The following is a 26,823-nucleotide window of genomic DNA, read 5'->3' on the forward strand; positions in this document are numbered from 1 at the left end:
AAGTGGTTTAATGTTATGTTTGGGCCAAGTGTAAAAAGTTATTTAGAGGAGAAAAACCTGCCTCTGAAGGCCCTCCTCATAATGGACATTGCTCCAGCTCACCCTCCAAGCTTGCAGGACTATGTGCTGCCGGAGTTTGACTTCATCACTGTAAAGTTCCTCCCCTCTAACACGAATCCTCTCATTCAGCCCATGGACCAGCAGGCCATCAGTAATTTCAAGAAACTCTACACTAAAGCACCATTCCAGAGGTGCTTTGAAGTGACCTCTGACACAGAATTAACCCTGAGAGAGTTTTGGAAAGATCACTTTACTATCTTCCATTGCATATCTCTCATTGACAAAGCCTGGCAGGAAGTTTCCTACAGAACAATGAACTCTGCTTGGAGGAATTTGTGGCCAGAAGCAGTGACTGAAAGGGACTTTGAGGCTGTGCCTATAGTGGAGGATATTGTCTCTCTGGGCAGGTCCATGGGTCTGGATATGAGTGTTGGTAATGTGGAGGAGTTAGTGGAGGGGCACAGGGAAGAGCTGACCACTGAGGAGCACAAGACTAAGATGGATACACTCTCTTCAGGCTCGGAGGAGGAGGAGATAAAGGAAGCCCCTACTTCATTAATCAAGGAAATCTTTGCCAAATGGATGGATGTCAAAAACTTTGCAGAGAAGTACCACCCCAACAAAGCCCAAACAAGCTGTAATAGCATTGTCTGGAATGACCAGACAATGTTACATTTCCAAAACATCCTGAGGAGAAGGCAGAAGCAAAGTTCTTTGAACAGATTTTTAGTAAACGTCAAACCTGGTGATCATCAACCAGGTCCAAGTAGGAAAAAGAGACAGAAAAGAGAAAATTAAAGTTTGTTAAATTTTCATTTATTTCATCTAATTGCTTTTTTATTTATGTATTTTAGTATTAAGCAGTGTTTAAATTATTTTATACAACCCCATCAATGTATAATACGCCAATAACAATAGGATTTTTTTTTTTTTATGGGAACGGATTAATCATTTTCCCTTTATTTCTTATGGGAAAAATTCGTTTGGTATAAGTCCAAGGATCTGGAACGGATTAAGGACATATACCGAGGTACCACTGTATTGCCTTTATCGAAGAGATCGCAATACAGCAAATGCTGCTCGCGGTGGTGTAGCAATCCTATTAAATTCAAAGATCCCAACTAACTATCCCACTTCAAACTGAAATAGAAGCTGTTGCTGTTCGTATAACTCTCCATATTGCAATAACACTAGTCTCAATCTACTTACAGCCTTACATACTTACTGTTTAAAAGAACTTGAAGACCTCTTCATACAGATACTTCCACCTCTCTGTACATTAGAGGACTTTAATGGGCACCATCCTTTATGGGGTGCTACTGAATTAGATAGATGGAGTCGACTCATTGAAAGCTTTTTAGAGGCACTAAACCTCGCCATACTGAATACTGGCGCACACACTCACATTGAGCTCCCAACTGGACATACTTCAGCAATAGATCTCTCCATTTGTTCTCTAGTACTGGTCCCGACCATAGAGTGGTATGTTATAAATGACCCTATGGGCAGTGATCACTTCCAAATCGTATGCAAGGTATTGATAGTACAGGCTCCTTTAACTAAATCCTGCAGAAAATGGAAATTTGCCCAAAAACCAGGCAAAATTTCAGTAATCAATATCTTTCAATGAGGAAAAAATTTGTCTTCAGCCAGATTACATCACGTCACATATCCTAAATGTGGCCAAAGATACAATACCATTATCAAATCCCCCGGGCCGAAAGCATTATATTTATTGGTGGAATGAGGAATGCACAAAAGCAAAAAATACAGCCTAGAATTTGTTTCATCAATATCCAGTCACGTACAATCTGATAAATTATAAGAAATTTAGGGCAAAAGCACGTTTCTTACAAAGGCAAGCCAAAAAAGAATCCTGGACCCGTTTTGCATCAACAATTAACAGAAACACTGAAGCAAAATAATTTTAAAAAAAATTAAGACAGCTTTCTGGTAAGTTTCCGACCATACCTTCTTCAGTCCTCTCCTGAAATGGGCGAGATTTATCTAGTCCCTCAGATATAGCTAATGCTTTGGGCAATACTTTTGCTGAAATCTGAGCAACATCAACGTATACTATATCTTTCCAGCAAATTAAAAACAGTAGAGAACAGCATTCTATTAACTTCCAAACTGCCCTCATTCTACCATATAGCAAACCTCTACAAGATTCCGAACTTTTGCATGCCATTAAAACAGCTCATAATGGTGCTGCCGGACCCGATGGGATCTATTATGTCATGCTGCAACATCTTGATGACAAAGCTTTGCACCTCCTTCTGGTCTTTTACAACCGTATTTTTATAGAAAATGTTTATCCAGCTTCTTGGCACCACTCTATTGTTTTGGCTTTCCTGAAGTCTGGAAAAGATCCATCCAACCCCCATAGCTATAGACCAATATCTCTGTCAAGCTGCCTCAGCAAAATCCTTGAAACAATTGTCCTCAGTAGACTCGTCTGGATCATTGAGTCACAACATCTAATGAGCCATAGTCAACAATGTCCAAGTTTGCAGACGATACAAAGGTTGGCAGGATTGTCAAGGACACTACTGACACTATGCTGCTGCAACAGGATCTGGAAAGGTTGAGCAGATGGGCTGAGAGGTGGCAAATGAAGTTTAACATTGACAAATGTAAAGTACTACACATGGGAAACAGCAACCCCAGAGTAACGTATCAACTCTGTGGTACTACACTGACAGTGGTAGAGAATGAAAGGGACTTGGGGGTGGTTGTGCAGGCAGATATGAAGTTCTCTGAGCATTGCAGACGGGCTGCAAGAGTAGCTCATGGAGTGTTGTCAATGATATACAGGAATTTTTCCAGCAGGGATAAGGAGGTGATTATTCCCATCTGTTATATTAGCAATATTAATATTACAATATCATGTGAACAATGCTACCTCACTTCATCCCTGCTAAAAGCAAAAATTAGTAACTGTCAGAGATATTTCATATTATGGTAGGAGTTGAAAAGTTTGTGGCCTGAATATGAAAGGGTAGTGGTACAGTGTTAAAAATTTCTGTACTTGGTGCATAACACTTTATGCAGTAACCCACCAAGTTTCATGCAGTTTCAGTAACCTCTGTTTTTTAATTACAGCTCCTGAAGTCAACATAGTTGTATGAATGAGGAAAGATGGAAAAAATCAATGTCACCATGGAGTCATCCAGTATTTGGGGGAGAGATTAACATCAAAGGCAATTCATGAGGATATGGTTACAACATTGGGGGAAAATGCCCTTCCTATTCCATGGTTAAGAAGTGGGCAGCGGAATTTAAAGGAGGGAGGTAGAAAGCAGATGACCTACACTGTGGAAGACCTGCAACATCTGGTGATGAGTGATCGACAAGTGACAGTTCAGTACATTTCCAGCGTCTTTGGCATCTCATCTGAATGTGTGTGTCACATAATAACAGAGGTTCTCAATATGAAAATGTTTTCAGCATGATGGGTCCCAAAGTTTTTACAGCAAATCAAAATTGCACAAGAACTGTCAAGTGAACATTTGCATTGTTTTTAAGCAGATCCAGAAAATTTTCTCGCAGGGTTTGTGATCATAGATGAGATGTAGGTCCATTACTTTTCAGCCAGAAAAAAAAAAAGAGTAGTCAAAATGGTGGAAACAGCTCTTCTGCCCCTCCAAAGAAAGCCAAGTATTCCTTCTGCTGGCACGGCAATGGCATCAGTTTTTTGGTATGCTGATGGAGCTTTGCTAGTGGATTACTTTCAGAAAGACCAGATAGTCCCCCAGGGGCATATTACACAAACCTTGTGAGGTGTTTGCATGAAAACATCAAATACAAATACCAAGGAAAACTCAGCACAGGAGTCTAGTTCTGTGCTGTAAAGCACAGAACTAGACTCCTATGCTAGTTCTAGTAAAGTACTGTGCAGCCATGTTATGATGGCTGCACAGTACTTTTCGAGTGTGGCTCAGAAATCTTGGACCATTACTAACATTTGTTAGTAATGATCCAAGATTTCTGTGTCTGGTAAAAATTACAGTGTCTGGAGACTAGGCACCAGCGAGGTGATCTGATAGAGGTGTATAAAGCCTTGAATGGTTTGAGCATGCTCAATGCTAATGGGATTCTTCCTCTCGCTCAGAATAATCACCTGAGAGGGCATAAATTCAAATTGAGGAAAGACAGATGTAGGATAGATGTGCGGAAATTTGCCTTTAGCCAGCGGGTGGTTGGTTGGTGGAACAGACTTCCATCCCTTGTCGTGGGAGTTGATATCCTAAATAAGTTTAAAGCTCAGCTGGACAGATATTTTGAACGAACAGAGGGGTGAAGTGGAAGTGGTTTTTTTTTTTTCTTTTTGGCTGATGCTGCATAAGCTTGCTTTCTTGCATCAAATGCCTCTACTAATGCTAATGCTAATTTGCCAGATCTAACACACCTTCAAACTTTCATCTATTTCTTAATTTGAAAAAAATTCTTGGCTGGACATCATTGCTTCGGTGCATGCATTCCTGGAGTCCCCCAGAGAAAACATTCTTTGCAGCTGGAATTTCAGCATTGGTGGCAAAAGTGTATTGGCCCCATAGGGGACTCTGTTGAAAAGTAACATGTTACAAGACTCCTCAAATAAATCCTTCATATTTTTCAAGTGTGCCTCGTATTTATGGGGCCTCTTGGTTGAGTGGATTTGTCACATTGGAGAAGCCCAGCTCAGCTTTGAAAGCTATAAAGTCTCAGCAGAAAAAGGAATAACTTACTGGAATGTTTCAGGCAGGACTGAGGTGTAGAGTTTCCTTTTTTTTTTTTTTTTTTAAGACAAATCAACTATTAATTACACTTATTTGATAACTCAACCTGTTACCACATGAAATCTGTTTCTGTAATAAAATGTAATTAAATAAAATAAGTATAATAAAATGTTCCAATCCAACTAGAAGCTAAAAAGTTGTTCTTTAATCAAGTTAAAGATTAAAATTCTTCTAGAAAAACTTAATAAATGTGAAATACTTCTAACTGGTACAACAATATCAATCTGCACTGTCATAATGTTAGACACAGAATAAAAAATATTTCAATTATTTATTTTTATTTTATTTTATTTTTTGCATTTATTTTTGAATAAATTGTAGGCAGTTTTGTAAGTGTGTTCTCTGGAAGGGGAAAAAAAAAAAAAAATAAAAAAAAAAATATATATATATATATATATATATATATATATATATATACACAGTGAAACTTCTCCTAACGGACATTTTCAAATTCCCCAACTCACCTCCATTGGTTTTAACGTGTTTGCAGCTTCTGTCTAGTGGACATTCTCTGTAACGGACGCGGACAGGCAATCTGCACTGTTTCGTTTAGATTAGCACTTAATTTGATCTCCCCATAACGGACTGCGGGAGAGCTCATGGCCCTTTTTCTAGGATCGTTTCTTCCACATATTGCCTCAATCTATTTCCGATTCTCTGAATTTTATCAAGGTTTACGTCGCGGTTGTAAAGCCTTTTTCAAGAATTTTTAAGGCACATGTAAAACTTCTGATGAATTCGGTGTGTGCAGGGGGTGGGGTGAATTTGGTCGGCCTTTCGTCTTTTGAGTTTCAGTTTTCAGTTTTGTTCAGTGTTGTGTAAAGTGCACAATGTCTTCTCGTAAACATTTAACTTTAAAAGATAAAGTCGAACTCATTAATGCGTATGATCGGCAAAAAAATAGTGTTCGCAATCTCACTGCAAAATTCAAAATCGGGAAGACGCAGGTAAGCGACATCCTAAAGGGAAAAAATGAACTGCTCAAACAATTTTGGCAACACGGAAATGATCACGTTCAAAAATCATTCCCGAAAACTGTTGGACTTCAAATTGACAATGTTACGTATGAGTGGTTTTGTCGTGCACTTGCTAAAAAAATTCCCATTAATGGGCCTATTATTAGGGAAAAGGCTTTGGAGGTTGCGAAATCTATGGGAGTAAATGAGTTCAAAGCTTCTGTTGGATGGCTAGACAAGTTCAAAACACGGCATAAAATTTCTTGGAAAACCGTAAGTGGTGAAGGTGGATCTGTTGATACTGGGGTTGTAACAGAGTGGACCGTCAAATTGGAAGAGTTATGTCGTGATTTTGAAGCTAAGGATATTTACAACTGTGACGAAACAGGGTTGTTTTTTAAAGCTCTTCCTGAAAAAACAATGAATCTAAAAAACGAAAAGTGCCAGGGCAGAAAAATTTCTAAGGAACGCTTGACTGTACTATTGTGTACAAATATGCTGGGAGACTTTGAACAACCTCTTGTTATAGGAAAACCACAAAATCCTCGTTGTTTCAAGGGCATAAAGTTGAATCTTTTGAATGTTGACTGGAAGTCTAATAAAAAAGCGTGGATGACACGAGATATCATGAGCTAATGGATAAGTCACTTTAACCAAAACATGATTCGTCAAAACAGAAAAATTATTCTTTTCATGGATAATGCTGCATCTCACCCGCACATTGAATTGTCCAACATTCAAATCGTTTTTCTTCCACCAAACACATCTGCAGAGTGTCAGCCCTTGGATCAAGGGATAATAAAAAATTTTAAACTTCACTACAGAAAACGTGTTTTAAGACATCTCATTGCAAACATGAACGATGTAACATGTGCGAGTGACCTTGCAAAGAAAATCAGCATCCTAGATGCAATTCAGTGGATTTCCTCTTCAGTAAACGCAATTAGAAAACAAACTGTCGTGAACTGTTTTGTAAAGTCTGGCTTCTCAAACGCAAAAATTGAAGTTGTGAACAGCAATTGGAGCACCAAGAAGAACAAGAACTTCAACATCTATTGATAATGTACGATATTCAGCTACAAGTGACCCTGGCTACAAAGATATAAACTCGAACCTCACTACAGAAGATGGTGCTCTAGATATCAATGACATTATCATCGATATTTTTCAAGAAGTTCCTCATGAGGATGAAGAAATGGAAGGCGGTCATTCTGTCGAAGAACATATTAACGACGAACCGCCAATGAAAATAGAAGAAGAGCTCATACAAATCAATCGTTTAAAAATGTTTTTCGCCACTGAAGAAGATACTGAAGGACTTTCGATGGTTTCTTCACTCCAAACAAATGTTGAAAACAAAATTATCAGCCTTAAGAAGGTGCAGAAGAAAATAAGTGATTACTGTATGTATTTTTCTTAAGATAAAGTCATAATATGCATAGCACAATTGTATGTATATTATTTACAAAAATATTGTGCAAAATCTGTATATATTTTAATTTAATTTTACATTAAACGTTTAACGATTTTTCTTTCTTTCTTTTTTTTTTTTCTCCCTCAGACTTCTTGTTAGCGGACACTTTTCTCTAACGGACACATTTTTGTTCCCCATGGCTGTCCGTTAAAGGGGAAGTTTCACTGTACATATATCACAGAATCAGCTAGTCTCAGCAGTTTAGATGAATGGGTTGCTTCTTTATAATGTATAAGAGATCCAAAAATTTCAGGTTTTTTATTTAATTAATAAATGGGATAAATTTTTTTAAACCAAAATTAATGCAAAATGGAAATAACATGTGAAATTTTATTCTGTGAATTTCAATCTTCAATCAGTCACTATACCCCAGAATTACATTAAATTTACATTAAATTTACTTGATAAAGCATATTGTTATTGGAGATAGCTACACATCAGTGAGGATATTAGTATCCTGTATAATAAGATGTTTGAGTAATAATTCATCTGAATGAAAGACTTTGTTTGAATTAATACTTTAATGGGATTTTTCTCCCCCAGATATTATGGAATTGTAAGTCTTGTTCCTATCTTTATGTATTCTAATGTTTACACACCAACACCTGAAATTCGACGACTTGCCGAAAATCGTAGCTTACAAGAAGAATGTATTAAATATGTAGCTAAACAAGGTAAGTAATTTTGTATTAGATCTTAATCATGAAGATTCGACTTTTTTGTTGGTACATATAAACTGATCCAACTTTGCTTTCAGCCATAACATGAATATTATGGTTATTTACTTGGGTACTTTTTTTAAAAATTTAAATAAGGAGTTTAACCTGTACAATGCAATTTTTAAATCAGGAAATGTTCTTTAAACTGACATTTGTGGCACTGGGCTTGAAGGGGCCACATGTGAAATACCTATAGTGTGTTAATTGTCAGTTTGAGACTAGGAATTCTTCCTTTGTTTATTCCTAAACATGCATAAAATTTTATTTCAATTGTTTTGGATGTGATATGTATTGTTTTTTACAAATCTATTAAGTGAAACATGCTGATAGATGAAACACTCCATAACATCTTTTATTTTTGCTTCTGCTTTGTGCTGCTATTTTCTGTTTTAGAGTAATATCAATATATAGTTCTTGTCAGATGGCTGGCATTGCTATACAAAAATTAAGTATTCTTTGTTTTATGTTTTGTTATTATATAAAAGGTTTATAGTCTCAATTATTATTGTTTATGTAAAATTGTTTCTTGTCTCAGTTATTATTATCTACCTATTTAATTAATTTACAAACCATAGTAAATGTCATATGCATTAATTTTTATATACTTAGTAGTTTTATGAATTTAGAGGAGACAAATAATTTCATAATTTTATGGTTATAGAGCTTTTATTTATTTTTTTCAAAACATAATTAATAAAAGTTTATTTTAAAAATAACAAGTGTAAAAAAAACATTTTTAAATTTAAATTTTTCAAAAAAAAAAAATAATAATTACATTTACTAATTCATTGGGAAAAAGTCAAGCACTAGTATACTATAAGCAGAATTACAAGATCAAGATCACTGTATCAGAAATATAGAAATTGGTGAGGCCCTGAACTACCATGTTTGTTACAATTTATGCCCACCACTTCTGGGTTAAAAGCCTTTGGCTTATGTGCAATTCTGCTTCCTTGCTACTCCTATTCTATTTGTAATTTTGAAAGGATTGATACACTATTATTATTTTATAGAAGTTGTTTTACGTGCTTTCCATTTTAAAAAGGCTTTTTTATCGAGCATCACATTTTGTTTTACATTAGGGAAAAGTGCAACAGAAGTCTGCAAAATGTTAAAACTTAACTTCCAGAAAACATGCTATGTGCTGTTTGAAGGCTTTTCATGGTTCTCAAAGTTTAAAGAGAGCTGCTCGACCATTGATGATGATCCTCACTTTGACTGCCCTTCAACTTCAGAAACCAGTTTCCAACCCCATTTCAATCACTGCATTTATTAAATAGATAATTTGCAAATAGTTAACACCATCGATGTTTGATTGTCTGTGAATTTGCTACTGAAATTGGTATTTTTAATGTAACATATTAATCAGTTTTAACTCAAGATTTGGGGATGTTACACATTTCAACCAGGTTTGTGCCTCACATCCTCATAAAGAGCAAAAAGTTCTTACATGTCAGGATTACTGCTACTGACACACTTTTTCTTCCATCGTTACTGGTGAAGAATTATGGTGAAGAAGACCTAGAAACAGGGACCCAGTTCTCTCAACGAAAGACTACTCTGTCTTCCTCAAGGCCCAGAAAAGCAAGACAATCTTTATAAAGTATGAATATTTGTATTTTAACTCTCTCATTGTATTTTTCGACTCACAGGATGTTGTTGATTATGAATTTGTCCTGCACGGTCAAACATTGAACCAGGAATACTACAGAAGAGTTCTGTGGAGATTGCATGATTCAGTTTGGAAAAATGATTCAAAAAGTGCTTGATAAAGCACATGCAGTTATGTGCTATATTTGAGCTTGTGATCCCAAAGTGCATCTTAAATAGCTCAAACATGTAAAAATCAAAACTTACAAAATGAGAACTGTAATAGATACATTCAAGCTCAGATTTTAATTGCTGAATGTATTCTAGTGTTGGTGTGACAACATGAAGACAGTCATGCCATGTTGTTAGGAAACCATTCCTTTTTTACATTGATCTTTTGGCATAAATTTATCAACACATCAAACTGACCTCTGCAACAGTGTAATGTCAAAACCATTTTACTGTCATAGAGAGCAGTTAACATTGATGCTACTGGCTGGGAGAAGTTTTGTGACTGGAGGAATTCTTCAAGGCCTCTTCAGTCAAGACTAGCCTTATTACTGTCATATATTATGTCTGTACATAATACATGACAAAAACCATAGTATACCATAAGAACTGGTATACTGTGACTTGAGTTGCTGATGAATTTTTAGTTCACTGGAATTTTTGATGCACTGGGTGTTGTTACACCCAGTGCAGTTTGATGCATTTGCTACTCCAGCCACTACAACTGTCAACATGTACAAATGGTTATAGTGTTTTATAGTAGTTATCACTTAACTGCATCATACAGTAAGAACTAAATGACATTTCACTGTTCAACAGCAGTGCAGTCTGAAAGAGCAGTTCCCATTTTGAAGGGTGGCTGCAAGTGCCAAATTACTAACATTATACAAGTTAGCAATGTGAAGGATATACATAATCAAATAGTATCATCTATGTACATATCACATTATGCAGGTATCAGGTGGTCCTATAACATCCAGTGGTATATTTCTCCATTTACTGTTCCTTCTAAATAAAATTACCCACAAGAGAAAAATCCTTTCCAAAATTGATTATTCCAGGGAATTTGGTTGTGAGCAGTATATGGACTTCCTTCTGCCCAGTAAAAACAGTTATGACAATTTAACATACCATATTGTTTATATATTACCTATCCATAGAGTTTTGTCCATGAAGCCTTTTTTTTTTTCTTTTTTTTTCAGAAACTCCAAATGTATCGGGATTGTCTTTATTGGGGTATACTGCAATAATCTTAGAATATACACTTTCACTCCTACCTCATTGGTCTCTGTAGAGAATTTTTTAAAAGGCTATCACAGTGAATCCCTTTGTGTCAACATCTTTGGTGACCTGTTATACATTTTTTAACGTGCACACACACACACACAGTCTTCATTTTCAAGTGTTGCCATTGTAATAGATCTTTCAAACTTGCCATTCTGAGCATCCAGCACAGCCACTTCTTTATCAAATGTACCATGAATATGATTAGTGCTTTTCTTGGGGAGAACTAGTTGCAAATTCCATTTGTCCTCTCCTCTCTGCATTTCTTTGATATACTTATATTTGGCATTAATGACAAGTTGCTACAATGGATAAAAGGATGGTTGAGTTGGAGAAGACAGAGAGTGGTAATCAATGGACACTGCTCTTTGTGGACTAATGTTGTTAGTGGAGTCCTCCAAGGTGAAGTCCCCCAACAATGGACCAAACCGAACCAAGGTTCGGTTTGGACCATTGTTGTTTTCTGTATTTATCAATGATATTGATGAAGTATATCAGGCTTAATGTCGAAGTTTTCATGTTATACAAAGATTGGCAGAGTTGTTAATGACAGTATGTTACTGCAGCAGGATCTAGAAAAGTTGGGCAGATGGGCTGAGAAGTGGCAACTGAAGTTTAACATTGACAAATGCAAAGTACTGCATATAAGTAGAAGTAACCCAGAGGAACATACTAACTGTGTGTTACTACACTTAGGGTGGTAGAAAATGAAAAAGACCTGGGAGTGATTGTGCAGTCAGATATGAAGTTTTCTGAGCAGTGCAGACAGTCTGCAAGATTGTCTGCACTGCTCAGAGTAGCTCATGGGGTCTTGTCAATGATATACAGGAATTTTGCTAGCAGGGATAAGGAGGTGATTATCCCCTTGTATAAGGCAATGGTCAGACCACACCTTGAGTACTGTGTACAGGTCTGGAGGCCTCATATTAGGAAGGATGTGGAGTTGCTTGAGCATGTACAGAGAGGGGCAATAAGATTGGTGAGGGGAACAAAGAGGTCCTCTTATCAAGAAAGGCATAAGTTCCGCAAATTTCAGCGACTGGAGACTAGGCACCTGTGAGGTGATCTGATTGAAGTGTATAAGGCCTTGAATGGGTTGAGCATGCTGAATTCTGATGGGATTCTTTCACTTGCTCAACTTACAAACCTGAGGGGACATAAATTCAAATGAAGGAAAGATAGTTGTTGAATAGATATGCGGAAATTTGTCTTTAGCTAGTGCTTAGTTGATTGCTGGAACAAACTTCCATCTGTCGTTGTGGAAGTTGATGTCTTAAATAAATTCAAGAAAGAAGTGGATAAACTTTTGGAGTGAATGGATGAGTGAAATGGGAAGGGTTTTGTTTTGTATGTTTTTTGGGTGATGCTGTATAAACTTGCTTTCTTGCATCATATACCTCTACTAATGCTAATGCTATTTCCAGTACACTTCAAATTTTGAGTAACCTATGGTATAAGTTAACTTGGGCATTATTCAGTTTTACCTTGGTTGGGAAAAGTGAGTAAAACTGTTGAATCAGTATATAAAATTAAAATAATATATGAGATTAAGATAAGGGATGAAATAATATAAGCAATTTACTAATCAGGGTGGAGCACATACCCCTTATATTATTGTCACTCCTTAAAAGTTCCATGCTTTTAATGAGTGGCAGTATTTATTTTCTTTTATATTAGTATTAGTAATGACCATATGGTGCAAGGAAGCTTAAGACTTATGCTGCACCAGCCAAAAAAAAAAATAAAATAAAATAATAATAAAATTAAATAAAATTAATAAATAATAAAAAAAAAAGGAAATAGAAAGCCCTCCTACCGTAGGTAACCATCCAGCTGACCATTGAATTTCCCCAAATTGCCAGCCTCAACCACTCGTGTAGGCAACTTATTCCAGTAATTTATAACTCGCTGGCTAAAATAAAACTTCCTGCAATCCAGTCTAAACATCTCCCTCCCGTAACTTGAATTTATGGCCCCTAGTTTTAGAATCATTTATAACCCTGAAAACTTTTACCTCTCAGAGCCTTAAACACCTGTCAAGTCTCCTCTAAGATGACTAATTTCCAAGCTGTGCAATCCACATATTTAAGTTTTTATTTGAAGTCTTTCCTCATACGGACAACCTTTTGCCGATCTTACCATGTAAGTTGCCCGTCTTTGGACCTTTTCAACAAGCTCTGTGTCTTTTTTTTTTTTTTTTTTTTAGGTGCAGTCTCCACACTTGAACACTGTATTCCAAGTGTGGTCTAACAGTAGCCTTAAATAATGGGATTGTGATGTCCTTACATTTACTAGAAAATGTTCGATAAATCATTGATAGGACACCATGGACCTTCCTTGCAACCTGTCTACAATGATAGGAGAACTTCATGTCTGACCATATTGTAACTCCCAAGTCCCTTTCTTTCACTACTGACTTTAGTTCAACTCCACCAAGTGTATAAGTTTATATAAATATAAGTGTATAAGTGAGACCTTGCATTTTACGGAATTAAAGCATAGCTCCCACTTCCGTGGCATTCTGTCTATATCTGTGTCACTGACTACAGTATCAAACTTTACATCATCTGCAAATTTAGACATCACGCCATCTATCCCTTCATCGATGTCATTTAAGAAAATTAAAAACAACAGTGGTCTCAATACTGATCCTTGGGGAATCCCACTTCTTACATTAACCCAGTCTGAAGTAATAGTAATCGTGGCATATGATGCAAGAAAGCAAGTGTATGAGCTTATGTAGCATCAGTGAAAAAAAATAAATAAAAAATTCACACAACCATTCCCTCTAAATGTTTGTCCAGTTCCTCCTTAAATTTATTTAACCTATCAACTTCCACAACGACAGATGGAAGTTTGTTCCAGCAATTAACCACCTGCTGGCTAAAGGCAAATTTCTGCACATCTATTCTACGGCTGTCTTTCCTCAATTTTAATTTATGTCCCCTTAGGTTTGTAATCTGAACAAGTGGAAGAATTCCATCAGAATTCAGCATGCTCAACCCATTCAAGGCCTTATACACCTCAATCAGATCACCTCGCAGGTGCCTAGTCTCCAGCCGCTGCAGTTTGCAGAACGTAAGCCTCTCTTGGTAAGAGGATCCCTTCATTCCCCTCACCAATCTTGTTGCCCTTCTCTGTACACGCTCAAGCAAATCTACATCCTTTCTAAAATGAGGCCTCCAGACCTGTATGCAGTACTCAAGGCGTGGCCTGACCATTCCCTTAGAGAGGGACAATCACCTCCTTTTCCCCCCTAGCAAAATTCCTGTATATCATTGACAAAACCCCATGACCTGCTCTTGCAGCCTGTCTGCATTGTTCAGAAAACTTCATATCTGGCTGCACAATTACTCCCAGGTCTTTTTCACTTTTTACCACCCTAAGTGTAGTACTACACAGTTGGTACGTTCCTCTGCGGTTACTTCTACTCATATGCAGTACTTAGCATTTGTAAATGTTTAACTTCAGTTGCCACTTCTCAGCCCATCTTCCCGAATTTTCTAGATCCTGTTGCAGTATCACACTGCCATTACTGTCATTAACAACTCTGCCAACCTTTGTATCATCTGCAAACTTCAACACTAAGCCTGATATACCTTCATCAGTATGAAATATAACCATCAAATTAAGTATAACCATTTATCACAACTCTCTGCCTCCTGCCCTGAAGCCATCCTGCTATACATCTGATGATTTTCCCTGTGAATCCAACCTGTTCCATCTTATAAAGTAACCGCTCATGTGGGACTAAGTCAAATCCTTTGCTTAAATTTAAATAAACGTTGAAATTATTCTCTAAATCCAGCTCACGAATGACCCTGTCAAAATAGCTAACCAGATTTGTTAAACATGATTTTCCCTTTACAAAACCATGCTGAGTATTCTTCAGAATTCCATTTCTATCTAAGTTATCCTGAATTCCACCCTTGATCATTGCCTCCATGATTTTCTCTGCTACTGAAGTTACACCGACCAGTCAGTAATTTCCCACTACACTCTTAGAACTGCCTTTATGTATTGGCAATACATTGGCACTTTTCCAATCCAATGGAATCTCTCGAGTCCAGCGATGCTCTCATAATTAGTCTTAAAGGTTCAATGCACTCACTTGCTGCCTCCCTTAAAATTATAGGATATATATACCATCAACCCCTGGAGTCTTACTCGCCTGTAGGCTCGAAAGTTTTTTCATTAAATAATCATGAAATTTAAATATCATTAATTACATATTTTTCAACTTCACTCCCATAATTTTCCATTGACATAAAGGGTTTTTCTTCTGTAAATATTGATGCAAAGTAACTGTTGACCTCATCTGCATATCATCATTGGATAGTATTAGGTATCTAATACGATCCAACATCCATTACATAAGGGTCCGATCAGATTTGGCCTTCTCTTCCTTGCATTTATATATGTGAAGAATTCCTTATCCCCACACTTTGCTCTCTTTGACAGCAATTTCTCATAATCTGCCTTTGCCAGCCTAACATTTTTTGTGGCACTATTACAGAACAGTTTGTAGCTCTTATAGGCTTCAGGAACTTTTTATTGCTCTGTAGCTTTTCCCTGCCATCTTTTTCTGTTCAAATAATCTGGCAACTTCATTATTCATCCAACTTGGAATCCTCGTGGAGTATTTTTTTTTAATGGTATTTATGCATTCAAGGCTTCTGTGATTAATGTTTTGAAGATATACCTTATCTGTGAGATATCTACCCAGTTAGAGGCCATGTAGCACCTTAAGCCATCGTAATTTTCTTTCCTGAAATTATAACTCATTCCTTTTCCTTTAACTACTGCTACCTCTCTCTTCATCATCCACCATAGAACTCCATGATCACTTCTTGTTACTGGTTCCTGTACTATCAGCCCTGTTATGTCATCTGGTTCATGGGTGATGATCAGGTATAGAATATTCTTTTCTCTTGTACTTTCTCTGACATGTTGATGTACAAATAACAAACATCTAGTTTATTTAAAAATTTTGTCCTCCATGTAGAATTTCCTTCCCATTTGCACCAATCAATTAGAGGCAAATTAAAATAGCCCATAATAAGACATTCATGCTTGCTTGCCCATTCCATTTGCATGTAGAGGCTCCCATCATAATCTTCACAATCACCTGTCCTGTAGATTACCCCCTCTCATCATGCCTTTGCTTCCAACTATCTCACACCATACAGATTCTATAGTAGCATGCAAAACATCTGAATCCGGGAAACTTTTCTTTGCACTCAGGCTGCTTTTGATAAGAAGCACGACCTCGCCCCCTTCTATCTGCCCTATCCTTCCTAAATACATTTATATACCACACTGAAACTCATCCCCTATTTCTGGGTGGCACTATGTTTCCATAAGTGCTATTAGGATGAGTAATGCTGATGTAATACCTGTTAGGGCTATAGTTAACTACTCTGACATGCACCCCTATAGTTAACTACTCTGACATGCACCCCTATAAGTTATTTAAGCTTGTTTCCCTGGCATTAGCTACCTGCTCATTTGAAATGTTTCTGCCCTTAGGACATCTTGCTAATATAATCTGTTGTGGTAACAAACAAGAACTCTTGAGGTATATGCAAGCGTTACTTTGACTAGTATCATCAGATAAACACATCTATATTACCCCTGTCCCCCCCCAAACCAGCAGTTTCCCTGAACCATAGGGTATCCTCAGTAATACTGGCAAAAATCCTTGCGCCACCTTTGTTTAAATGTATCCCTTCTCTACAAAACATTCCTTCTACCTACAAGTGTGGACCAAGCTGATAAAAAATTTCTCCCCAACAGCCCTGCAGAGTCCTTCAAGTCTTCAGTTAATCCACAAGGCTTTCGGCATATAATCCCTCCTATCATGCCTGGGCAGAATTGCAGACACAGACATTCTGATCTAACTATGCATTTCTTCAGCATGGTCCTATATTTGTTTAACAAATCATCAGATCGTGAGTGCTTAATATCATTAGTCCTCATATGAATAATAATATTCTCTTTATCCCCCTTAATATCTGACAATCTGTTGGTGATATCATTAATTATTGCTCCCGGCAGACATACCCTAGTTCTTGTCCACCTATCCTTATTACAAAAAATATTTCCTGTTTCCTTCACAATGGAGTCTCCTAATAGAACTAAGTCCTTTTGAACTAGAGCAGGTTGCACTTGGTTATTCTGTCCTGGGGCCCAAATCGGGAGTGCCTTAGTTGGTAAGTTACTAGAGTGTTTATATTTCAAAGTATAAAATAAATAGATAGACCTCAATCTGATAATAAAAACTGTCTAAATGATAATTTTTGCATTAGGATTGGCTCCACTTCAGCTTTTCAGTTTTAGTCAATATCAGTGCTAATGAATTCCGTAGTTTAAAAAAAAAAATTAAAAATTAGGTAAAAGTCTTATAGTTCCTTCTCAGAAATAAAGGATGCAAAACATCCATTCTTTTTGAAAAGTTAAGGACTCTCATTCACAATATTTGTGTTATTCTTATTTTAAAGAAATTTGTCTCTGCATTAACTATATAAACTCTTATAGGTCCCCATCTTCCAACATTCAGATCGGTTTTTATGCTATATTGTAGTTTGTGTCCAGGTACAACTGTTAGAGATGTCTGTGCAAGGCATAATCCACATTCACTCTGGATTGATGAAAGGTAAGGGCAGGCACTTATTAAATTTTTATATTATACGATAAATATGATTTTCTTATTTACTGCATCCCACAAACTCATTTATCTAATATATGATACTTTAATTTATCACATATTACTCACTTTTACCTGTGTTTGCGAGACCTAAAAATCATCTTTATCCTTGCTTTTCTTTAAAACTTTCATATATGTGACATCTTGCTACACAAACATTCAACTGAACTGCCAGATCACAAATTGATAAACGTCTATTTTCTTTCAATAACGTTTTTGCTTCCTCAGTGTTTTCATCGTTCACTGAGGTTGACAGACGCCCGCTTCTTTGTTCATCTCATACGCTTCCCCCCCCCCATTCTTAAAATGCTTCCACCATTTAAATACAGCCGTTCTGCTCAAGGCTTCTTCACCCTATGCTTCTTAAATCATCTCAAACATATTCTGACCACTTTTGCCTAACTTTACACAAAATTCAATCGCGATTCTTTGTCTAATAATTAATGAAATATCCTTCTTATCCCCATCATAAAACACATTTCACATTTATGTATATTTTCTGTTCCGAAAATATACGGACTGAGATCATTGCTCTGAGTCTGAGTTACTTGGGAGGTTGGTATGGGGTCTCCTTTTTGAAATAGCATCCTTCACATTCTGTACACCTTTTACAGCAGTTCAATAGTTTCTGAAACACGTGCTGTAGCCCATTTTCTGAAAGGTGTTGCAGAATAGTGGATGTGGCAGATTTAACTTCTTTATTTGTGTGTTAATTTTTTTCCCTCTCAACTCTTTTTTGAGGCCTGGGAAAGCCCAGAAATCACATGGTACAAGGTCTGGGCTGTATGGAGGTTGGTCTAGTGGTTGACCATCAGTTTTCACTAAAGCTTGCATTGCTGGTTGTGCAACATGTGGCCTAGCATTATCTTGAAGAAGAAACCATTCTTGATTAAGCAGTTCTGGTCTTTTTTTATGAATTGCTCCTTTGAGGTGAAGTCGCAATGTGCTAGCATAATATTCTCCATTTACAGTTTGTTTCTCGGGAACCCAGTGCTGCAGTATTATTCTGCGAGTGTAAAAAAACAGAATCAACATCAATTTTTTTGATGGACCAAAAACTAAATTTTTTTGGTGGCGGTGAATCATGGTGTTTTCATATGCTTGACTGCTGTTTGGACTCAGGATCAAAGTATTTAATCCAGGATTTGTCACGTGATTATTTTATTCAAAAAGTTGGGCTCTTCTTCCACATTGTCAATAAAGGCCCGACAAAGTTCGAAGCAGTGTTCTCTTTTTTCCTGTGGTAAGATCGCACGGTATCCATCTTGTGCAAACACATGACATGTTAAGGTGCATCTTTACAATCTTACTACACCGACGTTCAACTGAACTGCCAGATCACGAATCAATAAATGTCTATTTTCTTTCAATAACGTTTTTGCTTCCTCGGTGTTTTCATCGTTCACTGAGGTTGACGGATGCCCACTTCTTTGTTCATCTCGTACGCTTCCCCCCCCTTCTTAAAATGCTTCTACCATTTAAATATGGCCGTTCTGCTCAAGGCTTCTTCACCCTATGCTTCTTAAATCATCTCAAACGTATTCTGACCACTTTTGCCTAACTTTACGCAAAATTCAATCGTGATTCTTTGTCTAATAATTAATGAAATATCCTTCTCATCCCCATCAAAAAAAAAAAAACACATTTCACATAAGCGAACACAAAAATGAATACTACATGATACGCTTGCACAAACTAACTAAGAAAAGGTGGGGGAACATTCCTAGACTGCAAACTCATCACTCATTTCCATAGCAACAAAGCAGTGTTGCCATTCCGTGTATTTCGAAACAGCCCTCGTTTATATACTTTGCATTATTTATTAAATATATAAATTAGGAGACTGTTTTGGCTATTTTGAAAGTTTTAAGCATGGAGAAACCTTTGAAGCTTATTTAAATATTCAGTAGTTTTATGTATAAGTAATAATTCTCTTTCGTAATTTCCAAGTAAAATCAAAACAAAATATTTAGTTTCATTACATTTGCAAAAAGGTCTTAATTATTAATGTATGCCTGTTGACAAATTTTTATATTACAGAAGAAAGTTGGTTACCTTTGTTGACTGTTACCATGAATATTCAATTTGCCAGGAGAAGTACAAAGGGCACCTGCTTGTAGAATATGCATGAGATATTTAGTTTAAAGATGCAAGGTCACCGTAAATCATTTATTAATAGCCTTTAGTATTAACAATACATTGAAATAAAGATGGATATTTTTGGAATAGAAAAAGAAAGAACTTAGACAAAAAAGGAGCTAAGGAAGCAATGCTTAAACCTTGATAGGAGAGTTCTTTTTCTATTAGTGTAGAGAGATAACTAGATAGCTTATGATATCTAGCTAAATTGTAAATAGTATTCACAATACAAGGGTACTTGGTGAGAGTTATGAATTCAAAATGTGTGATATCCAAGATGTCAGTGGAATATCATTGCATGTGACTTATAACTAAAGATTTCAAAGCATAGCTTTCTTTATTTTGTTTTATGACTCCTACTTGAATTTTGTCCAATGTGTATTCTCAAAGAAAAAGAACCAAAAAAAGTATTCCTGTGTATAGTAAACCCTTGATTTTGTAGACCTTGATTTCAATGGACTTCAGATTTAATGAACAAAAAACATTTGGCTGGCATCAGACTATTTTGGATGTGCATGTGAGATATGAAAAACTGGGAATTCATGAGCAGCCAACAGCTAGTGTCCAGGTCTGTTGAATACACTTGCTGTCATATCATTAAGGGTTTGTCTGTTCTCTTTGATAAGATGTTTTTACAAATAGTACAAACATGTTATTGAAAAAAAAAAATTTTGATTTAATGGACATTTGGCAATAATGAACAGCCCCTTCTCCCTATTAGTCCATAAAATCAAGGGTTAACTGTATATCTGTTATAAAATTTTAAGTATTCCACATTACACTCAAGCTGGTAACCGAAATATACTGGCTACCAAACTATAAGCAAAAAAAATACTAATATTTCATTACTCATATGTAAAACCATATATGAAACCAAAAAAGGAACAGTTAGGAGACAGTAGTTCTATATGGTTATTGCTCATCATGCACTAATGTTATGAGTGGGATCCAAAGGGTTTGATGCTAAGTCCTGTAATGTTTCTAATATTTATTAATGATATTTAGATGGTGGGCAGGATTGTTAATGACATTAATTAGGATATGGTTTAAATAAACTATTTGAATGGACTGGAAAATGACAAAGTGTAACATTGATAAATGTAAGGTACTACATTTGGGTAGCATTGATCCCAGGATTCTAGGTCTTATTCATTATGTTTTGTTTAGTTCTACCATTTGGGTAACACCAAATCAATGATGAAAAAGACCTAGGGGATAATGTATAGTGGAGGCAGACAAGCAGGCTACTAAAACACAGGGCTCTGTCAATAGTATAAAGCCACATCTTGAATGTTGCACACAGATTTGGAAACTGTCTTTCTCTGTCTAGTCTTTTACAGAGTTTTTCATTAAGTCTAATTTGATATATAAATAGGCAATAAAATCTTTTCCCTGTCAGCATTTGGGGGGACAGTGAACATTCCAGTTCAGGAATATAATTGTTTGAGAAGGCTGATCCTTAACAATGTAATGGGAACTCCTTGCTCTGCTGTTCCATTTGCACAAAACTTGTAGACTTACTACAGTAAAAGAATGCATGTCTTGCTATATTATATTTTCTTGAATATCCAACACTTTTTTCTAAAAAAGCATAGTCAAAAATTGGGATGCACGGCTTTTTTTATCAATTTAATCCAAAGCTTGAGATATTTTCTAAGGCTACAGCCAAAAGTGAATAAAATTTCTGTATTTTTACTAACAGTTTTTATTAACTATGCCCCCCTCCCCGCAGCCTTAAGAATTATATTTTTATTGGAATGTGGTGCTGCATAAAAAGTTGGTTTCTTTTGGAAATGATTCTTGTTTCTTAACAAAAACATAACTTATTCAAATATTAGGATCATATGTATGGTTTTTTTTTTAATGAACTGAAACAGATAGATAAAAAATGCCAGTATTGTTCACTGCTCTTACATAGAAATGAAACGTAATGGGCAAGGGGCATGTTAATTTTTTTACTATCCCTTACTCATCACAGAAAATGCAAATGCCTAGCCTACTTTGTGCAGCTCAAGATTTGAATTCTTTACTAATGAATATAATCTGTAGGGTATTGTGTATATGTTCTGCTAAATGGTATGTGGTTACAATCTTTCACAGTTAATAAATAACCAAAAAGAATTCAAGCAGGAAAAATTGGTTCTGGTAGAAAATAAATTCACTTTTTTTTTTTCTCTCTCTCTCTTGTCTTAAGAATGGTATGGGTGGCTTATTCAAGGGCATGGGGTATTCAAAAAATATGGTATTTAATGATTAATAATAATGATTAATGAATACATTATTAATATAGTCAATTGTAAATCACAAATCATGTTAAGCAGTAAAATAGTTTCAGTAATATTTACTTCAGGAAATTGATTCAGTTTGGGCTTATGAAGGAATTGATTCGACGACTACAAAAATATCCTATCCAGCTTAGTAGTGATGTTAGTCACATTGCTTCCAAACAGAGATCACTAGCTGAGTATTTTAATGGAGCTTATAGTTATGATGAGATCTGCTGCAAAACAGGTATGTTATGATTTGTGTAATTATTTGAAAAATGCACTTTTTTTTTTATTTTGCCTATAAAATTTAGCTATAGAATGAATGATTATTTATTTTTTTTTTATTTCGGTAATTATACATTACCAAACCAGAGACTATTGGATTATGAGACACAGCAAGGTTTTGAAAGGATAATTTCAAAAAAATTATATATACTTCACATAAATTTCCTGATATCTGCAGAGCAAAGAGAATGGAGCACACAATAACAGTGTGATATGTAGTTTTAGCACAATTACTGCTATCATGTGCATCACTGATAGGAATTTCTGAAGTGTATGCTTTCAGAATAATAGGTAGATTCAAATATTTTTCCACGTAAACCCTCTAACTTTTGTTGGAATTCACGATTAAATATAGTGCTATCAATTGACTTAATGTTTCTGTCATGTAACAAAATTTGTTTTAGTATTAAAGTGCAGTCATGGATGCAAAGTGCATGACTGAATATTTTGGTTTTCCTTCTATCCTTTGCAGGTCTTAATTACATTGGTATGAGACCTTTTATGTACTGTGTAATTTCCAGAGCATATCTAGGATTGTGTATTTTTTTCATTCTAACTGACTTACAAAACTAATTGAATACAAAATGAAAGCGTCGGCAGTCACTTTTAAGAGTCACAAACTACCCATAAAAGCACACCAATTTTAATGCAATCACAATGCGTAAAAAATTTAAAAAAAAGATGCAACTTTTATGTGGAAAAATAAAAATTATATAAAATAACAATACAGTATACATCCAGTGACAAATTTTAATGACTGTCACTGGATGTATACTGTATTGTTATTTTCTTTTAGTCATGGAATCCAGTACCACAGGCCCTTTTTCGTTTAAAAATTAGATTATTTTTTTCCTAATTTTTTTTATATGAGAGCAAAAGATGTGTTCCAAAATATAGTAAAAAATACAGCCACTCTCTGACTTACGTAAAGATTGTGTTCCATGGAACTTTATAAGTCGGAATTTCCCTAAATGCTTATGCAGCACTCGCAAATTTGATTGAAGCAAAAAAATGTTCAACGAACATGTAAATAGAATTATTTATTCAATTTTTTTTTATCTCATGCACAGGAAAAATTACAAAAGTACAAAAATTTCTTCAAAATTATAAAGTTACAAAGAGAGGAGACAGGCATAACATCAGCAAGTTTTACCTTTCAAGCATCGTTGCCAGAATTAACTCTCCAGCTGATAAGCACGCCGCTGCGGAATTGGAGGGATGTGTTGATTTAGAAGGTTTTTTTCCAACACATCACAAAATTTCTCTGCAGCTGCAGAATCTGCACTGGTGACTTCACCATATACTTATAATGTTTTGGAAACAAATGCAATGCTTGAACCTATTAAACCACCCGTTGCTTGCCGCGAACTTGGCTTGGGGTTTGCCATACTTATCCTTAATATCTTCATAAATACTTCTTGCCTTTGCTTGAATGGCCATTGGACTTAGGAGCACTCACTTCTGAATCTGATTTTCCATCCATATTATTAATAACGTTTCCATCTTCGATATAGCACCTGAACGCTGTTTTGTGATCATTGTTGATCCTTTAACATGTTCTTTTATGCATGCAGTGAGACCTAATTCCGTACAATAGACAAACTTTGTCCTGCTTCGTAATTCTTAATTAATTTTAATTTCTAAATCAATTTGTTTCATTTCCTAGCACTGCCAGCACTCTCCTTTGGTCCCTTTCCCTTCACCACTGTAATAAGTAAATAGGAATGAAGAGAAAATTCTGAAAATTTATGTTTTTTATATGATTGAAGATTTCAGTGAAGGGGAACTCATTTCTCCATAATACCGTAACGTAAAAACCCACAGAATTCCAGTTATCGGTACTATCGCAAATGCAATAAGATCTAATTTACTACCCATTTATAATAGATTGTGCTAACAGAAAAGCCCAGACGCCTCCGTAGCCAGGTGGGAAGGAGCAGCAGTGCGTAGCATACGCTTCTTGATTTGACCGGGGTTCGAGCTTGTCACCACCAAATACGGAGGATACGGAAAGGTCAGGGAATGACCACCGCATATTCCCGGAGCAATATGGCCTTAGTTGCTAATGCTCCTAAAAACCAAATAACAACAACAACAGAAAAGCCCAATAAACCAGAAAGTGCAAATTGTTTTTATTGTTTTATGGTAGTGACCTCCAGAAATCTGCTTTAGAAAAATGTCACAAAGGCATTCAAAATTAATTCTTATAACAGAACATATGATAACAATGAAAGTGTAGTGCAATTTCAATTATAAAAATGACCTTTTAGAGAAAATAGCTTAGTTATATAGCGAAAATTTCAATTTCCGAGATCTTGGAACGAATTGCCAAAAAAAACCAATATTATTGGGTTCACATTACGACATTTTCACGATATCTCCATTTATTCCTACAGGATGCAAAATATGTTTCCACAATTTTTTTAAGTTTGCACTGGCTGGCAAAAACTTACGTAAAGTCAAATTTCCATAAGTCGAGTATTATGTTAGCCAGAGAGGTGGCTGTATAAATAAGCATACCAATAAAGGGTAGAAATTTTCATCAAACTTTTATACACTTTTATTAGTGATAAATACAGTAAAGAAACTCGTTACCTCCACTTTCTACTACAGATTTAGTTCTTGGTGTTACAACAGGTTGTCTTCTATTAGGAAGACGATCATCATGGTCTTTTATTTATAATTTAAAAATTGTAAATAAAGGAACATTAAATGATAAAATTTGGTACAAAAAGTAAAGTAAATAAAACAGACTTAAGCTTCTTTAATAAATTATTGCAATTTGGGTCTGCTCCTTATCTTTTGTCCATTGACAAGGGTGAGCAAGGTACTGGAGACTAGGCACCTGCAAGGTGATCTGATTGAGGTGTATAAGGCCTTGAATGGGTTGAGCACGCTGAATTCTGATGGGATTCTACCGCTTGCTCAGATTATGAACCCGAGGGGGGCATAAATTCAAATTGAGGAAAGACAGTTGTAGAATAGATGTGTGGAAATTTGCCTTTAGCCAGTGGGTGGTTAATTACTGGACAAACTGTCATCTGTCATTGTGGAAGTTGATAGCTTAAATAAAATCAAGGAGGAACTGGACAAACTTTTAGAGGGATGGATGTGTGAAATTGTTTTTTTTTTTTTTTTTTTTTTTTTTTTTGGCTGATGCTACATAAGCTCATATACTTGCTTTCTTGCATCACATGCCTCCATTACTACTAATACTACTACTGACCCCAGGGTTTATCAGAAATAGAGGTCCAGCAATCTTGGTTCTTTCACAGGGTCTCTGTTAATGGCAGCTGGCTGTTCTCTTCCAGTATACTTTTGTTGGTTATGTGCTCATGCCAAGTGTGTCTAAAGATTATTCTCAAACAGCGATATCAGGCTATGTAAAGTATTCTTGGCCCTTGTATTCTATTAGATACAGTTCAGGTTATTATTGTTGATAAGACTATTTAATTTTTTACTGAAAATTAAGGAAAGTTGGTTTATAATTTAGTTCTGTACCCAACTTAAGCTTAAATCTTTTAAATCTGCACTTAGAAAACTTGCCTAAGAAATAAAAGGTCATGGATTTCAGTACTTCTCTGGTACAGGTATTGCTGCAAAAATACATACTCTGTACTGTTAAGTACTGTGAACTAGTATTAAATGTCTTATAAAAATGAGTGATTTTGTATATTGAAAATAACAATGACATAAAGGCTAGGAAATATATAACACAGAAATAAACTATGCATAAAGCTGGCACATAGGTGCAGCCTTTTATATATATTCAAAGTTCTGGATTTTTTTATGTTCTACTATATATAGTAGAACTATGTATAGTTCTACTATACTATATATGAATTTCTATAAACACATGCCCATGTTTATAGAAATTCATAGTTTTTGTATTGTGGTTATATTCAAATATAACCACAAATATATGTGATTATTACAAAGTCCCTAACTGCCATTTTCATCACATGGATAATAGTCCTAGCCTCTTCAAACAGTTTACCTAGCTATTACAGAGAAAATTTGCTGTCAGAAGTCATAATGACACCAGTTATGGCTTTTTGCATAGTTGCCATTATTTCTCTTTGTCAAAAACCTTTCAGAGTGATAGCTGTTGACATATTCATTATTATTTCATAGCTTCCACCCTTAATAAAGGTAACCTTCAGAGAGTGGCTACTTCATTTGTGAACCAGGAGATCTTATATGCATTGTTTACTGCTATCATGTTTCCATGTAAAGTAAATAGTGAAAGGAAATAATTACAGGAATTTGCTTTTCATTCATTTATATTGTCTAGGACCCACCTTCCAGATAGAAGCTGTTGTTGGTGGTTTCATGGGACCTCCACATGCCAGTGTGTATAGAAAGATGAGCTACCGTTATGTTGTTCTGTGAGAACAACATCATAACAGCAGGAGACTGACAGTGTAAAAAAAAAATTCAGATTTGTTTCTTACTGTGAATAAACGTCTTATAAAAGTATATAAATTTTTTTAATAATTATCATTATGAACATCATATTTTATTTTTTCAGTGCCTAAACCACTGTTAATCAA

At 35.7% G+C, this 26,823-nt stretch overlaps 1 protein-coding gene across 2 annotated transcripts in view; it reads left to right on the top strand.

The window, feature by feature from the left end:
• Nprl2 (Nitrogen permease regulator-like 2) overlaps positions 1-26,823 on the top strand; it is a 129,381-nt gene that overhangs the window by 96,708 nt on the left and 5,850 nt on the right. For both annotated transcript variants that reach the window (XM_090385048.1, XM_090385049.1), the window contains 3 exons: positions 7,815-7,945; positions 17,411-17,528; positions 22,069-22,229. In XM_090385048.1, coding sequence (XP_090241174.1) covers positions 7,815-7,945; positions 17,411-17,528; positions 22,069-22,229 — 410 coding nt within the window. The remainder of the gene's footprint in view (positions 1-7,814; positions 7,946-17,410; positions 17,529-22,068; positions 22,230-26,823) is intronic.

This window comes from Mastigoproctus giganteus, chromosome 11 (assembly GCF_048544385.1).
Source record: "Mastigoproctus giganteus isolate SK-2022 chromosome 11, ASM4854438v1, whole genome shotgun sequence".
NCBI classification, from domain to species: Eukaryota; Metazoa; Arthropoda; class Arachnida; order Uropygi; family Thelyphonidae; genus Mastigoproctus; species Mastigoproctus giganteus.